Raw genomic sequence first — 15298 nt, forward strand, 5'->3', positions numbered from 1 at the left:
ATAGAAAATCAACTTTCGATTCGCAACGGTTTCGCCGGCAGCAATCATGTGACTCGTCGGATAACTTTTTCAAAATTCTCGTCTTATTTTTGCAGACAGAAATTTCGCCATTACCGGACAACCATGGAATAAGTGAAGCCGCGAGCGTGCTCCACGTTCCCAAACTTTATTCACAAAAATAAATCGAAGCAATGGTCATCAACGGACAACAGGCTGCCGCCTGTTACGGCGGGCTTGGGACCTACGTCTTCAAGGGAGAAAATCGGGTCAACGATTTGGAATGCCACGCAAACGGGCTCAGGGAAAGACTCGACAGGCTGGAAGCGATGCTTCCGAACGCGCTGATCGAAGCAAACGGCGCCATCCAGAGGGGAGAACGACCTCCGGATTATTTGCAACTCTCGAGGGCCGAGGAAGCCGGAAGTCGAGGTAATTCAATTTTTCGCCCAATTTTCGATACGTTTGACGCATGTTTTTTTTCTCTCCGCTCGTCGCGGTCCCCAGATGTGCAGAGTTGCGATTGCGGGGAGGCACGAGTCCTCGAGGACGAGCCCCCGGTTTGCATGCTGCGGGTTTTGGCGCGTAAGGAGAAACGTCTTCGTAAGAAAATCTACGAGATGGAGGTGAAGGAGGAGCGTTACAAGAAGGCCTTGGCCGAGGCCGGCCGGATATTCAGCGCCGGCGAGACGGACGGTCCGGATGACGCGGAAATTCCGTGCGCCGAAAACTCGAGTCTCGACGAATTTTGCAAAAAATGTTGCGGCTACAACGAAAGAGTGGCGAAACTGAATCTCCCTGAGGATCCCGAGGCCTGGAAAACCCTTGCCGGACAGTTCAAGGCCGCCTACAAGAAAGCCGAGGTGAAGGAGGAGGGTTGCTTGTCACCATTTTTTTTTTTGCCGATTCTGGGATCGAGATTTTCAATATTTTTTACAGAAGGAGGGACTTCCTCCGGGCGTGAGGGAGCCCGTTCGGATAACGGCTGAAAAAATACAGGCCATGAGCAATTTCAGCCCCGAATCTTGTCCCTGCGGTCAGCCGGTGAAGGTGAATACAAGATGGCGGCGACGCGTCTGATATAAAAATCGTCCGTTATATCGATTCTTTTACCGAAATTTCTCGTCTTCACCGCAGTGCAACAGTTGCGTGATTTGCTCCTGCGCGGAATGGGAGCGCGATTTGGAATTGGGAGGCGGGGACGAGCCGCCCGAAGACAGTTCTTCCGACGGCCGGGAATCTCGAAAAGTAGTCGGAAAATCGGGATCCGGGGGTCGAGAGGGGTGCCGATGCGGCTGCAACGAGACGTCGTCCGAATCCGATTGCCCCTGCGGTTGCCCGTGAGCGAATCGGACGCCCGAAATAAGACAATGCGTTTCCAAAGCAACTTAAAATTCCAGTTCCAGCGCGACGGCGAGTTCGGAACGCTCGTCGACCGTCACGGACACCACGCTACCGTCGTTCGAGAGCGACGAGTCCGGCGGCAGCAACGACCTTGAGAAGGGCGGGGAAGATACCACCCCGGACATTCCCCGCGTCGTCGAACACCCGGAGACGACGTCCGCCGCGAACGAGGGGGCGGAAAAAACGTGCGCGGTCTGTCCGTGCGTCTGCACGACGTGCGGCACCGCGACGGAAAACGGAGGACGGGACCCAGAGGCCGCTGACGATGGAGATTTGGACAACGTCCCCGACGTCGCGGAATGCTCTTGTCCGGATTTGTCGGAAGTGCCGCCGGAGATACGAAAGGTAAACGATACTTGTCTCGGAATTTGCGAGCGGGTGACTAGCGGGGTGAACGTTGAAGATTTATTTTTAACGAACGCCCAAAAAAATCCTTCCTTCTGACGAAAAACTTTGTAAGCGAAAAATTTTGCTTGTTGATTTTATGAATTTGAGTTCATTTTTCGATAAAATTAGAGTTTTTTTTTTTTTCAAATATTTGTCACATTATAGTCAAAGATGACCTTAACCAACTTGGCGCTGAATATTAATATTTTTTTTTCAATGAGGACAAATCAATATTTGCTGAGATATTTGATAAATAAATTTTGATTTTTTAATCACGAATAACTAATTACCGATTAATTATTCAAGTGGAGCAATTGCGTATGCCGAAGGAGCATTCCAGGAGCAATTTTTTGAGTTATAACTTTTGAAAAAATAATATTAATATTCGGCACCAACTTGGTTGTGGTTCGTTTTTCGTTAAAATTCTAGTTTTTTTCCAAATATTTGTCAAATTATAGTCAAAGATGTGAAGAGCACACAGTCGTGACAAATTAAATAGATTTGTCGAAGCGTTGATAATATAGAAAAACATCAATATAGATCAATCGTAGCTAACTTACCGATGGAGGTTTCTATTCGGAAATCATTAAATTGAAAATAATTGCCCCGCATGTCAAAATAAGAAGAAGATATTTAAAATTCAAGATATTTTGAGAGAATTGTTCATATTTTTGAAAAAAGAAAGTTTTTCGTGTCAAAATAACCGACATAATGGAGTTCACAAGTTTATCAATAAGATTATCTCGATTGACATGAACTTCAACTAATTGTAAAACCGAAAGAAGAAAACTTTCTTTAGAGAATTTAATTTCCTACAAGCCTGTTTTCATGATTTTTTTCCCCAAATTTAAATACCGCGACAAATTAAAAAAAAAAAAACTATAACGAACTTTAATTGACCGTGGGCACGTGTTTTTTTTTTTTTTTTTTTTTTTGTTCAACAATATGATCAAAAGGCAACTTTGTCCCCTTAGTTTATTTTGGGCGGCGGAAAAACTTTAATTCTTAACGACCTGCACCCTATAGCTACTATTTTCAATCAACGGGTGCGATATCCCCCGGAATTCCGTCGCGTGTCCTCAACTCTCATCCTCCCTCTCTCTACTCACCTCCGAACATAACGTCACGTGGACGAAATTCCCGGCGCAGCGCGTCACGCGATACCGCGACATATTCGCTATCCTGATAAAATCAAAGCCAATCGCGCTCCAAAAGATCAACGATCTCAAAAAACCCGCTTTTCCGCCTTTCAGGTCTGCCGGATCGAGCGTCTCCGCGAGGGCGTCGAGGGTCTGAAGAACCGCAACCACTTCCTTCGGGAGCTCCTGAAGAGCCGCGGTTGCAGTCCGAGCCTCGTCGACGATTCCCGGCTGTCCTCCGAGTCGCGCGACGAGGGCGTCCGCGTCCAGGGAACCGCCAGCGGCCTCCTGTGCACCGTGGCACTTCTGCAGAGCAAATGTCGCACGAAGGACGATATGATCCTGGCGCTGGCGGACGAGCTGAGGAAGGACGCCACGCCCGAGCGGACCGAGCGTATCCTGGAGCGGCTGGCCTGGCCGTCGCCCGCGGCGCGCGGCGTCAGCGACTTCGACCGCTCCGAGCTGTGGAATTACCTCAGAAAATCGTCGAACGGCGTTGCGCCAGTGAGTGGGAAAAAAAGCGGGCGCAAAGACCTATTTATCGGGCTGCTCGTGCTCCTCGTGATCGCGGGCTCCCGGATCCTCCGCTCGTTCCCCCTGTTCCGCCCGCTCCCCGAGCTCCCGAAACTCCTGAAATACTGGACGGAGGAGATACCGCGGAACGTCGACTGTCTGTCCAAGTTGTCGCGCGTTGTCCTGCGGAGGTCCTTCGTTCTTCCGGCGCTCCGTTTCCTCGCCCCCGTTTCCCTCCCCTTCGAGAACGCGCTCGCGCTTTTCCGTACCGTTCCGGGGGCCGAGGCGGCCATCTTGTTACCGAAAGCCGCCGCCTCGCGCCTCCACGCCACCTGCCGCGACCTAGCCGCGCTGGCGCTGACTCTGAGCGATTTCAGGGCGCGTATTTGCCGAAAACTCGGCCGCCTCCTCGAGCACCTCAACCTCCTCGGGAGGCTCCTGACCCTCGAGGGGACCCCCTGCCCCCCCGGGCTGACCTCCTCGCTCCTCGGCTTCGCCAAGGTCATCGTCTCGCACCTCCTGTGCCTGCGGACGCTCGCCCTGGTATTCCCCGAGGGGCGCGAGGGGGGCGCGTTCGCCCTGGTCTTCTACCTCCTCTCCTGCCTCCTCGGGGCGCCTGTCCTACTCCAGGTCCTTCTGGAGCGCGTTTTCCAAATTTTTGTAGACTCCCCCGCGCGCTCGAGGCTCCAATCGCGCGTTACCGGACTCCTTGCCCTCCTCTCCTCGACGGTGGAGGGCTGCTGCTCCTCCGCGGCGGGTCCTTCCGGCCCGAGATCCGGTCCTCCGGATCGCGGAACGTCCTGTGATCCGATTTAGGGATAGCGAAATTGTCGAAAAACGCCCCGTCGTCCTCGTCCGACTGATACTCGTCTCTGGGCAGGGCTCCGATGACCCCGAAAAGGACGAATCCGGCCGCCCCCACGACGCGTGTCCTTGTCCGAGGACCCCCAGGATTCCGGATCCTCCGAGGGAGTTTAAGGTGCGGAGGCGCGTCTCGGGCGACGGTTTGATCCTCTCGTGGCTTCCTCCGCTGGAGGGACCAGTTTCCGGCTACGAGGTAACCGATAAAAAGAAAAAGGCAAAAATAAAAACGATCGAAGACTCGAACGAATCGTCGCTTCCGTCCCCGCAGGTCCTGGCGGAAGGCGAAACGGTCGCCAGGATTCGAAGGCCGATGCGAACGGAAACCTTCGTCGGGGGTCTCGACCTGGGGCGGCTGGTTCTACTCGAGGTGCGGACCGTCGCTCGAAACGGACTGCGCTCGAAAACTGCCGAAAAACTTTTCAACCCCGCGCGCTTCGGGGTTTGATTTATATCCTGATGATGTGTATATGAAGCGAAACTGCGGAGTCCTTATCGCCACCGGAACTGCCCGAAATATGTGTAAAAACGTTGAACGTGCTCACGCTGTCGTTGAATAAATTCGAAAGAAGCGAAATTTGAGAATTTTGGTTTTTTTATGTTTTTTTTTTTTGCTCTGTTTACTGCGTTATTTTTCACAATGGCGGACATTGGAGTGAAGCGAACGCGCTCACGCTGTCGTTGATTAAATTCGAAAGGTGCGAAAGGATTCTGGTTTTTTAATGTTGTTTTTTTTTTCTTTTGGGTGTCTGGATTGTTCTTTAAAATGGCGGACATTGGAGTAAAGCGAACGCGCTCGCGCTGTCGTCAAATAAATTGGAAAGGAGCGAAAGGATTTTGGTTTTTTTTTTTTTTTTTTCTCTCTGTCCGCAGGATTGTTTTTTCAAAATGGCGGACACATCGGAGTACAGCGTTACGTCGTTACGTCGTCGTCACATCGCGTAACGTACGCTCTGAAAGAAAATCCTGTGCGCTTTCTCCCACCCGGTATAGCCGCATCCTATGATTTTTGAATAATTTCCCACCGGATATTCGTCATCCTCGTTTCCCGGGTACTTCGATCTGCTCCGTTTCACGCTCGATTTCGTTGGGACCAGGAGACGCTCCACGATTTCTCTCTGACGCTGTTCGGAGTCCATTCGTTTGCGGACATTATTACCGACCACCGTCGAATCGCTCGACGAATAACATTTCCTCGAACAGACCAGACGACGCTCGGAATCAGCCTGCGGAAACATAAGAGGGAAAGTTTTTGGACGGTGTGGCGGAAGGACAGTCTACGGGAATGGGCCGCCATCTTTGATGCGCCGTGATACGTATGAGGTGATCGATTATTTATCGAGCAGTCGCATGATCGGTGTACGTATAATTTATTCGCGATTTTACAAGTTTTCTTCAGTTTTTTCTTTTTTTTTTTTTTTTACTCCTGCAAACGCCGAACCGTCGTCTGCGAACTTTCTCCCCGGAGGATTATTTACAACATACAGGGGGTGGATTATCGGCGCCCTGGACCTCGGGGAACCTGTATTTCGGGAACGAGGAATTTTCGGGGTTCGAATGAAACATTTTTTGAACGCATTATGAATTTTTGTGTCCATGATGATTTAACGTAATAAATAGGATATCAGTTATCGTCCACTTCCCTGATATCCTGTTTATTAATTTTTTCACGCAATTCAAAGCGGACATATCCCGACCCTCGACGGCCCAGAAATCGGCCAAAGAAATGACCCTACATACGTCCCTCCGCTAGAAAATCTAGTTCTAAAAGGGTAAAAAAATAATCCAAACGAAATGCAGCAAACCCGGCAAAAACAACAAAAAAAAAACGATAAAAAAATAAAAAAGGAAGGACAACACAGCGAGAGAACCGCGACGCTCGGGTCAGGCGCTGAAAACGGCGCCGGTGGCTCTCATGTAAGAAATTTCTTCGACGTGAAGCGAGTAGAAAACTTTTCTGGTTTTAGGGTCGGTTCTGGTGGCGCGAAATCCGGAGGGTTTCCGAATTTCCGGAAGAGATCTGAGCAGGTAGGGGGCCAGCTCGTCCCACCAGCGTCGAGCGTCGCGACGCCGGGCGTCACGTACCTGTTCCAAGGTCATCCTCTCCTCGAGGGCCACCCGGTGGCTGTGCCGGGGGCAGGACCTGTTCTGCCTGTAATTCCGCACCATCGAAGAGAAGGTCGGCGCCGCTATCCGCTCCATCTGGATCTGGAGCCGAACGAGAAACGCTCGTTAAAAATTCGGGGACCCCGCCTGAGGCAGCAATAATACCACAGAATAGAGACTAGGAGAACCAGGAGCGACAATAACGGCGGATCCTTTGACGTTTCGGTTGCCATTTTTCGTGGCCTTGAAAACGGCGGTCGCCATGTTTTGAAAAGGTATTTTCTGGCGCGTCTTTTGAAACATCAATTGATGCACGTTTTCGGTGGCCTCCGGAAATTGAACGAACCTGACGATAACGATGTGGTAATCGCAGAGATTATATTCCGCGGTAATGACAAACAATATAAAGTACGCCGGGATCATTGGCGGAAATAAAATGATAATCGGTTACCTACGTGACGAAATAGACGTACTTCTCGCGCCAACAAAGTGAGCATGGCGTCGTTTGGCGGCCATCTTGTACCGATGTACATGCTCAAAACATGGCCGCCGCTCGCTCAAAGTCACGAAAACTGACAGCAGCAATAGGGTGGGTTGAAAAAAAAAAAAATTTTCATTTTCTTAGCATGGGGGCAGTATTTGTACCTTATAAAAAAAGAAAAATTTTCAAATGTGGAAAAAATTTTGTACTCGATATTTTTAGGTAGCCCACTCGTTTTTTGAACAAATAATTAATCAAGTGGGATATTTCCAGCGAAAAAATTTTTTTTTTTTGGCCAAAAATCATAGAAAACATCTAAAAATTGTCGATTGTGATCGTTTTTTACTCAACTTCAATTTTTTTTCTTATCATTTTTGTAATTTTAATATAAAATAAAAAAATGACATCCTCTTTTTTTGACTTAAAATTGAAGTTGAGTAAAAAAACAATCACAATCGACAGTTTTTAGATGTTTCCTGTGATTTTTCACGAGAAAAAAAAATTTTATTACTGGAAGTAACTTGATTAATTATTTATTCAAAAAACGAGTGGGCTACCTCAAAATATCGAGTAAAAAAGTTTCTTCCACATTTGAAAAATTTTCTTTTTTTTTTTTATAAGGTACAAATTCTGCCCCCATGTTAAGAAAATAAAAAAAAAAAACATTTCTCTTTCAATCCACCCTATTAAGCAGCAATATAGAGTATCGTTCTGGTTCTGGTTTCACTCACCGGTCCCTTATTCCGTGACAACAATACCTTGTTCTTTTTGCAGCCCTTCCGGCTCTGCTGAGAGCCCTGCCGTACCGGCGCCGCCTGCTGTTCCTCCCTCGGTTGGGCGGGCTGCTTGTTCGGGTCCCCGAAGAGTCCTTTGGCCTCCGCTACTTTGATCATGAACAGTGAATTGAACTGCATCATCTCCTTCCTTCTGACCAGCGCCAGGTAGCAGCCTCCGTCCGCCGTTTCGCCGTTCGACTTACCGCAGACCTCGTCGACGCGCCCGAACTCGAACAGATCGCTGTCCGGCACCTGGGGGACGCGGAACGGGGGAAGGGGGTCAGAAAAAGGGCAAAAAGGACTCGCGCCGCGTTCACCTTCTCCTCCACGGAGGGCGAGACCGAGGCCTCGTCCTCGTCGTCGTAGGCCGACCTCCTCTCCTCCGCCCTGGGGACCTCCAGGCTGGACTGCTGCCCCCGTTTACCGGATTTCGAGGACCTCGCGCTCCTGCTCCCCGCGGCGTCCTTCGCCGGCTGTCTCCTCTTTGGCTGAAGGACGAAAAGGTCGTACCGATTAACCGCAGAGTCACCCCGGGGGCCCGAAGATTCAAGAAGAGGGGCGACGCGTCGCCGGGACAAAACGGACTCACGGAATGTTCGCGTACGTATTTCTCGACCGCCATTTTGTTTGCGTAACGCGTCACCTGCTCCACCATTTCGCTGGTTTCGGCGGGCAGCACGCTGTGCACCTCGTAGACGAGCATCTGAACGTTCGGCCTGGTCAGGGCGTGTCTGAGGGTGTCCAGCTGCTCGGCGAGGAGGACCTGCGGCTGTCTGACGGCCCCGTCGACGTCGGTAAGGGTCTCCAAGAGCGGCGTGTCCCCGCCCCGGGCGACCGCCAGGTCGACGGCGTCCCTGACCCCCGTGTAGCTGCAGGGCGGCGTCGCGAGGACGATCGTCGCCCTTTCAAGTTCCGCGGAAGGAGGCGGCGACGTGTACCTGCGGTGGAGATCGAACGGCGGTCAATTTGGAACGCAAAACTCATGAGTTATGACTAGGGTAGTTGGGCGGAACGCGAGGAGAAAGAGGCAAGACGGAGTACACGTTTTCCGTCCTATTTTTACCCCTCTGGAGACATTGTAAATAATGGACCCACAATTCTGGGAGTCGAGACGTTTTTCGAGGAAATCTCCTCCTCTTGTTTATTCCTTTTGAAAATTTCCAAAATCTTCATCAGTTTTTGAGATATATTTGCAAGGAAACCAAACCCCCTTCCTTTTTTGAACTCGTAATTGTTTATAACTTTTGCAATTTTCCCAAGCGGACTTTGATCTTTTTTTCAATAATCATCCACGTGTTGTTTCGAATCGAACGACGCCTCGTTCATATTTTTCCAAGACTGCTAAAAAATGCTAACCCAAAAAAGAAAACCTGCTGAAAATTTCGATTATATAGTACCTGACCTACTTCTCCTCGCGTTCCGTCCAACTACTTCAGTTATGACTGAGGTTTGTGACATACGTCGTCGCTATCTACAGGGCGTCCCCAAAGTCCAAGGCAGGGACAGACAAATATTGGCTCGGATCAAAATATTTTTGGAAAAGATAAAGGTCATTTCTGACGTTATTTTTAACGAGGAATTCAACGGAAGTAATCGTAACGGTACGATTTTGACCTTGAAAATGATCTTCAAGGTCGTTATCAAGGTCAAGACGGTTTTTTGGACGGAATGGCAATCGTTGTAGCGGGACATTTCGCATCGAATCAGATACTAACACCGTGAAAATTCTTTGACCTTGAAGATCGCTACGAAGCCATTCAAATTCAAACAAGGTGCGGAATGACATCTTCGGGAAACGGTAGCTTCTCAATCTCCATCATAAACGACCCAATCACGACCCTCGCGATGACCTTCAAGGTAATTTCAAGGTCAACGCATGTTGTCATTCTCTGGAAAACCTCAGTTCAGAGGTCAGACGTGGCCCCGATGATGATCCGCAACTTCTGGAAATAATTTCGTCGCGACCGCGATCGGGTGATTTTCGGGGTCAAAATCGCTACGTCCGTCGAATTCCTCGTGAAAAATAGCGTCGTAAACGACCTTCACCTTCTCGACCAAAAAATTCCAATCCATCCGATCCAATTGTAAATTCGCCCCACCCTGGACTTTGGGTGCACCCGTATACGGTGACGATGATATTTACGCTTCTGAGAAGACTCTGCACTGCTGGAGGGTGACCCCGAGATTCCTCAGGTAGTTCTCGTACTCCTTCCTCGAGTGGCCAGTCCCGAAGGCGAGGAGTCTACCGGCGTCGTCTATGTCCGCGAGAAGTCCGGCCAAGTATCCCGTGTGTCTCGGTGCTATAGCGTGCGTCAGGACTACCGGGCCGCAGAGGTGGCCCGTCCTGACGGCCTGCGCCAACGCCGCCGCCCCCGAGCACAAGGACCTCTCCTGCGGACGCGCGGCGAGAAGGATACCAAGGATGCGGAAATCGGGATGATCGCTTTTTTTCTCCGCACTCGGTGTGGGACGGGGCGTTTGTAACGGCGATCGTACGTATGTGTGTGTCTGTGTGTATGTGTCGTGTGTGTATAGAATATACGAGTGAAATGTGCGATGCGGCACAGGAAATTGCATCGCGTGATCCGGACGCCGTGTCACGCCGCGCTTGCGAGCACTCGATGATAATAATAATCGTACACATCAATCGTAACGAGGCGCGGCGTCGCCGGTTGAATTTTATGGGAATGTTGTCGTGTCGCGTTACTTAAGCCGAGACGGAGTGTGTATGATCAACAAAGGGGAAATTCTCCGACCGACTCGAATGTATGAGTAAAATATATAAATATACGTATATCTCTGTGGGAAAAACGTAAGAAAACGTTTTCTTTCAGATGTATACGCTCTTTTGGCTTTGGATGGCTTTGGAGAGGAGAATCTTGAAGCCAAAAGGGCGTGTCGTTTTTACTTTTGATCAGTATTATTAATTGTTAGATCCAAAACAAGGAAAATCAAAATTACACAAAAAATAGTAGAAAAATAATCCTCAAACTTCAAACTTTCTTACTGTATTTTCAAAAAAGAAGAATTTAACATAAGAAGCATTAAAGCTCTTTTGGCTTTAGTAAAAAGATTCTCGACACCAAAAGAGCGTATCGTTTTTATTTTGATTATTATTATCAATTATTAGATCCAAAACAATAGAAAAAAAATTACAAAAAAATAGTAGAAAAATAATCCTCAAACTGCAAACTTTCTAACTGTATTTTAAAACGAGACAAATTTAACACAAAAAGAATTAATAGCCCTTTTGGCTTCAGGAAGAAGATTTTCGAAGCCAAAAGGGCGTATCGTTAGTTTTTTTTTTTTTGATTTTTATCAATTTTTAGATCCAAAACCAGAAAAACGAAATTATAAAAATAGTAGAAAATTAATCTTCAAACTTCGAACTTCGGACTGTTTTACTGTATTTTAAAAATAGAAGAATTTATCACAAGAAGAATTAAAGCTCGACAATTTAAAATACATTGCAATTGATTTGTAGTCTATTTTTTCGGTAAAAATAATTTATTGGTCTACTTTTCACCGTATAATATTGTCGTAGTTTGCACGATCGAGCATATAATCGATTAGAATTTATTATAATGCAGGTATCATATAATCTGAATCACGCGAGGAAGAATTTTCTTTTATTTTATCTATCGAACAAATGTTTTTTCAACTAATTCGAATCGAGGAGTATTTTTACTACTATTGTGACTTTTTTTTTATCTTGTTTCGGCTTCAATATCAATTATCCATTATAATTAAAAAAAAAAAACGATACGCTTTTTTGGCTTCAAGAATATTTTTCTCAAAGCAATAAAGTGTTTTTGTTTGTTTTTTTTTTTATCCATCGAATAAATGCTTTTTCAACTAATTTGAATCGAGGAGTATTTTTACTACTTTTGTAATTGTTTCTATTCTTCTTCTGGCCTCGTAATCAAGAATAATTAAAACAAAAAAACCGATACGCCCTTTTGGCTTTCAGAATTTCTCTCTCAAAGTAATAAAGTGTTTCGGTTTTGATTTTTGTTCGTTTGCCCCACGGATTCACGTATTCCCCTCGCACCCAAGTCGACGAATAGCTGAATGTAAACAGAGTGAAGAGTCGAGCGGAGAGAGAGTTTGTTTTTGTTTGTTTTTCGGCATATCGGTAAGGCTGTTACGGTAACGCGACGTTCGAGCATCGAATATTACGAACCAAAAATATGAACTGGTGATTCCTAACTAGGGACGATTTGGCGATCGTCTCCCTCGCGGCGTCGTGGAAATTGACCACCTTGGGGCACATGGGATCGAAGGCGAAGGTTCGTTCGCCGAGTTCGTCGCTCGAGCAGCCGGAGCAGAGGGTCAGCCCCAGGCCCGTCATCGCCTCCACGAATTCCCGCTTCCCGGATATCTTCAGGGTGTTCACCCAGCCGGACGCTACGCCGCCATTTTCCCCCCAGACTACGCCCTCGGCCGTCCGGAGGTGCTGGGGAAGGAGCTCGCCTGCGTCGCCGGCAGAGTTTTGGTAAGGGATATTTTTGTTGGAAAAAAGCAAAAAAAACGAAAAAAAAAAAAAGAAAAAACGCCAAGTTTCTCGTCGTCGCCTACCCAAGTTCAGAGCGGAACCGCCTATCCTGAGCCGCGAAACGCTAGCCGCGAGCCGAGTCCTCGTCCCCATCAGCGCGTCCTCCACGTCCTTGAGGCCAGCCTCTTCGAAGGCTCGTTCGCGCGCCGCGACCTCGTTAACTTCACCTCTCCGACCGAATTTACGACCTTGCATGTCGTAGAGTAGGAGCCACACTATTCTTTCTACGTCCTTGTACTCGGGGTGGCGATACCAGAAGCCGACGTCCTCGAGGGCGTGATTTAGGATGTTCTTGTCTGTGGGAATATATAAATGTCCTGTGAAAGGCGAAAATTGCACCGACTTGTGTACAAAAAAAAAAGTGGTCTGTAAGCAGAGATCGGCAGAAGAGAAATATTCTCATTTTCTATTTTTTCATTTTTTCAATCCGTGTAATTTGTATTGAAAATTTTTCGATTTTTATTGGAACTGATATAAATACAATTTGGAAAAATTTTCATTTCGTTTCTAATCGGGAATTTATATTTTACAATTTTTTATTAATTGAAAAATGTAAAATTTCAGTTCCAATAGAAAATTGAAAAATTTTCAATATAAATTACATATATTGAAAAAATGGAAAATGAGAATTTTTTTTTTGCCGATTTCTGTTTCTAGGTACTTTCGACCGGACGTATACTTATCTTTGTGTATTTCGAGGCTCTGATAATCCAAATCTGAAGTCAGTTTTGCCCGTAAACTGCGCTCAAAATTTCGAGTGAATTGCAAAGAATTATATAAATCGACAAAAATTAGCGGTTTTGGTGAGAAAAAAAATGCATGAAACTATAGACCAAATACGATTTTTATGTATTTTGGTCCTATGAATCCAAATCTGAAGTTTTTTTCGACCGTAAGCCTTTCAAAATTCAAGTAAATTGCAAAAAAAAAACCCAGAAAATTGCGAAAAATATCAAAAAATTGCAGTTATTGTGATAAAATAAATTCTTTATGAAACTAGATTAATAGATCAATCATGATTTTTATCTAGTTCGATCCGTTGAATCTAAATATTGAGCCTATTTGGCTTTGTGTATAGCTTTAACAATTCAAATAAATAGCAAAAAATCTCTGAAAATTTCAGAAAATTAACAGTGTTGCGACGAAAATCATTTTTCGTAATTTTCAGGGTTTCTTTTTGCAATGTACTTAGATTTCAAATTGCTTATGGCTGATTAAACTTCAAATTACGTAAAAATCACATTTGGTCTATAGTTCCATGAATTTTGTTCTCCCCAAAACAGCTAATTTTTGTCAATTTTTATGGTTTTTAGCAATTTACTCAAAATTTTGAGGGTGGGACAGCGCATTGAAATACACGAAGACGAGTAGGTCCGGTGAAAAGTGAATACCACTTTTTTTTTTTTTCGTGGTCCGGCGTCACCGTCGACGTCGGGTTTTCCGGGCGCGACTCACATCTGAGTACGTCGTAAACGAGGCCGAAGACCCTCCGCATTTCCGCCTCGTCCGAATATCCGATAGCCGGTGATTTCTGTTTCTGAAGAACCTGCGCCGCCAGTATCAAGTCCCCCACCCTCCATCCCGGCTGTATGCATGCCTCGGTCATCGAGCCTTTCGAGCTCAAAATCATCTCCCAGGAACCCGCCGAATCCTCTTTTCTACCACCCTTCGGACGCAGGGGGTACCCTCCCCCAACGGGCTGCCATTCCCAGTCCTTTACGTCCTTCGGCTCCTTGTCCGCTTCGGATTCCATCCTGGTGTAAAATTAGAATTAGCTGTTAGCCCCGTACCGCGAGACGTGACGTTTTTTTCTTATCGCTACAGGTTCGGATCTTACGAAAAAAAAAGCGCGAAGAATCGAAAGAATTTCGTCGCTAGCTACCTAACCTCGTTTCAATCGAACATTTCCAGGAGTAAAATTAGCCGATTGTTTTCTAGGCTCGCGACGACTAGTTCGAGGAACACGAGGCCGCCGATCTCGAGGCGAGGGAAGGACGCGCGGCGGGATCTAGTTTCAAATATTTTCAAATTTTTTTTACCCCCCTTCCTCCGCTTCGACAAAATTCCAGGCTCGTTCGCGCAACGGGACCTGAAGTGAGCCGCGCGCGTGACGGAAATATTAAAAAAAAAAAAAATCGTTCGTCGGATTCTATAAAAAAAAAAAAAGACGAAAAATCCTCACCGCGCGTCGGCGTCTCCTTCGGCGTCTATTTCCCGCTGAAGATCAACGAGGCGGTAGTAAACCTGGCGTCGCCATTCCTCGTTGCTCGGCAGAACGAGTTCGTCGAGTTCTTTGAGATGCCGTTCCTCGTTCGGGTCCGCCGCCTGGACCCACCTGGCCAGCATCACTCGAAATATCTTCGCGTAGATCGCGAACAGGCTCATCTTCCTCGACGACATTTCCCGCCTCTCCATCGCGTCACCGGCGGCGGACGGACCGGAAGTCACCTCCGGCTCCTCGGAGTCGCCGGACGCGGAACTCTCGCCGTTGGAGTCCCGGCTGGAGGATCTCACCAGGAAACTGACCGTTGACGGGGTCATTATTTTCCCTCCCTTTTTGCCGCGCGTAAAACAGCGCGGTTCGTTTAGACTTTTCCGCGGCGGAGCCTGGGGTCTAGTCAAAGGTAGGATCGAGACTAGATGGGGTAGGCGTGAGACGTTTCGGGGACATCGCGTGTCTATCAGATATCGCTTGCAGTAGCGTCCTGCACGTGAAACATAAATAACCCGTAGCTACTCTACTTTCGCCCGCAAACTACGTCGCGTTTCACGAGGCGGGCCGGCCGCAATCCTTTCGCTTATCGTCCGCAGCCTCATCTATATTTTTCCGCGTGCCACAGAAGCGTATCTCAAACATCGACAATCGACGATCGATCGGTGATCGAAGGGCTCGCGCGTATTTTTTTGTAATAAATTTACCTGCCGAAGCTGGGAGTCGTTGCCAGATAATGGCGGCGTGTCCCCCCGGGGTTTGCGTATGAATTTTAAAATCGTGCTCGGTCGGCCCCGTTATCTCTGCAGGCGTATCTGATTTCTTGTAACCGTGCTAACCTGTACGGTCGGGCTTGCGGATTTGGGT

The 15298-nt window shown here is 47.4% G+C and overlaps 2 protein-coding genes across 4 annotated transcripts; one reads left to right on the forward strand and one right to left on the reverse strand.

Annotated features, from left to right (window-relative positions):
* The first annotated feature begins 176 nt into the window (after window positions 1–176).
* Window positions 177–4887, forward strand: LOC105686131. 2 transcript variants are annotated; one of them, XM_048659291.1, is made up of 8 exons: window positions 177–429; window positions 505–860; window positions 937–1047; window positions 1135–1337; window positions 1398–1746; window positions 3042–3431; window positions 4321–4497; window positions 4573–4887. In XM_048659291.1, the coding sequence occupies exons 1-8, from the start codon at window positions 192–194 to the stop codon at window positions 4747–4749; spliced, it is 2001 nt and encodes a 666-aa protein (XP_048515248.1). In that variant the 5' UTR covers window positions 177–191; the 3' UTR covers window positions 4750–4887. The 2 variants fall into 2 exon arrangements, with proteins under 2 accessions (XP_048515248.1, XP_048515247.1); XM_048659290.1 differs by having other exon boundaries at window positions 4321–4887.
* Window positions 4888–5123: 236 nt separating this feature from the next.
* On the reverse strand, window positions 5124–15292 carry LOC105686276 (putative methyltransferase NSUN7). Of its 2 annotated transcripts, none has more exons than XM_048659288.1 (9): window positions 14402–15292; window positions 13675–13973; window positions 12243–12515; window positions 11848–12137; window positions 9808–10055; window positions 8254–8602; window positions 7982–8152; window positions 7647–7916; window positions 5124–6509 (listed from the first exon to the last, which is right to left on the reverse strand). In XM_048659288.1, the coding sequence occupies exons 1-9, from the start codon at window positions 14758–14760 to the stop codon at window positions 6186–6188; spliced, it is 2583 nt and encodes an 860-aa protein (XP_048515245.1). In that variant the 5' UTR covers window positions 14761–15292; the 3' UTR covers window positions 5124–6185. The 2 variants fall into 2 exon arrangements, with proteins under 2 accessions (XP_048515245.1, XP_048515246.1); XM_048659289.1 differs by lacking the exon at window positions 14402–15292 and adding an exon at window positions 14107–14287.
* Between the last annotated feature and the right edge of the window lie 6 nt (window positions 15293–15298).

The sequence above is a fragment of the Athalia rosae genome, chromosome 8, assembly GCF_917208135.1.
Source record: "Athalia rosae chromosome 8, iyAthRosa1.1, whole genome shotgun sequence".
Classification (NCBI taxonomy): domain Eukaryota; kingdom Metazoa; phylum Arthropoda; class Insecta; order Hymenoptera; family Athaliidae; genus Athalia; species Athalia rosae.

Bases quoted from the DNA above. Each gene is read 5' to 3' on its own strand.
- LOC105686131 (XM_048659290.1), top strand. From the start codon at position 192: ATGGTCATCAACGGACAACAGGCTGCCGCCTGTTACGGCGGGCTTGGG. The intron at 861-936 runs GTGAAGGAGGAG...TATTTTTTACAG, and splicing joins CCGCCTACAAGAAAGCCGAG to AAGGAGGGACTTCCTCCGGG. The intron at 1,048-1,134 runs GTGAATACAAGA...TCTTCACCGCAG, and splicing joins CCTGCGGTCAGCCGGTGAAG to TGCAACAGTTGCGTGATTTG.
- LOC105686276 (XM_048659288.1), bottom strand. From the start codon at position 14,760: ATGACCCCGTCAACGGTCAGTTTCCTGGTGAGATCCTCCAGCCGGGAC. The intron at 12,516-13,674 runs GTGAGTCGCGCC...ATATTCCCACAG, and splicing joins CGTTTACGACGTACTCAGAT to ACAAGAACATCCTAAATCAC. The intron at 6,510-7,646 runs GTATTGTTGTCA...GTTCGGCTCCAG, and splicing joins AGGGCTGCAAAAAGAACAAG to ATCCAGATGGAGCGGATAGC.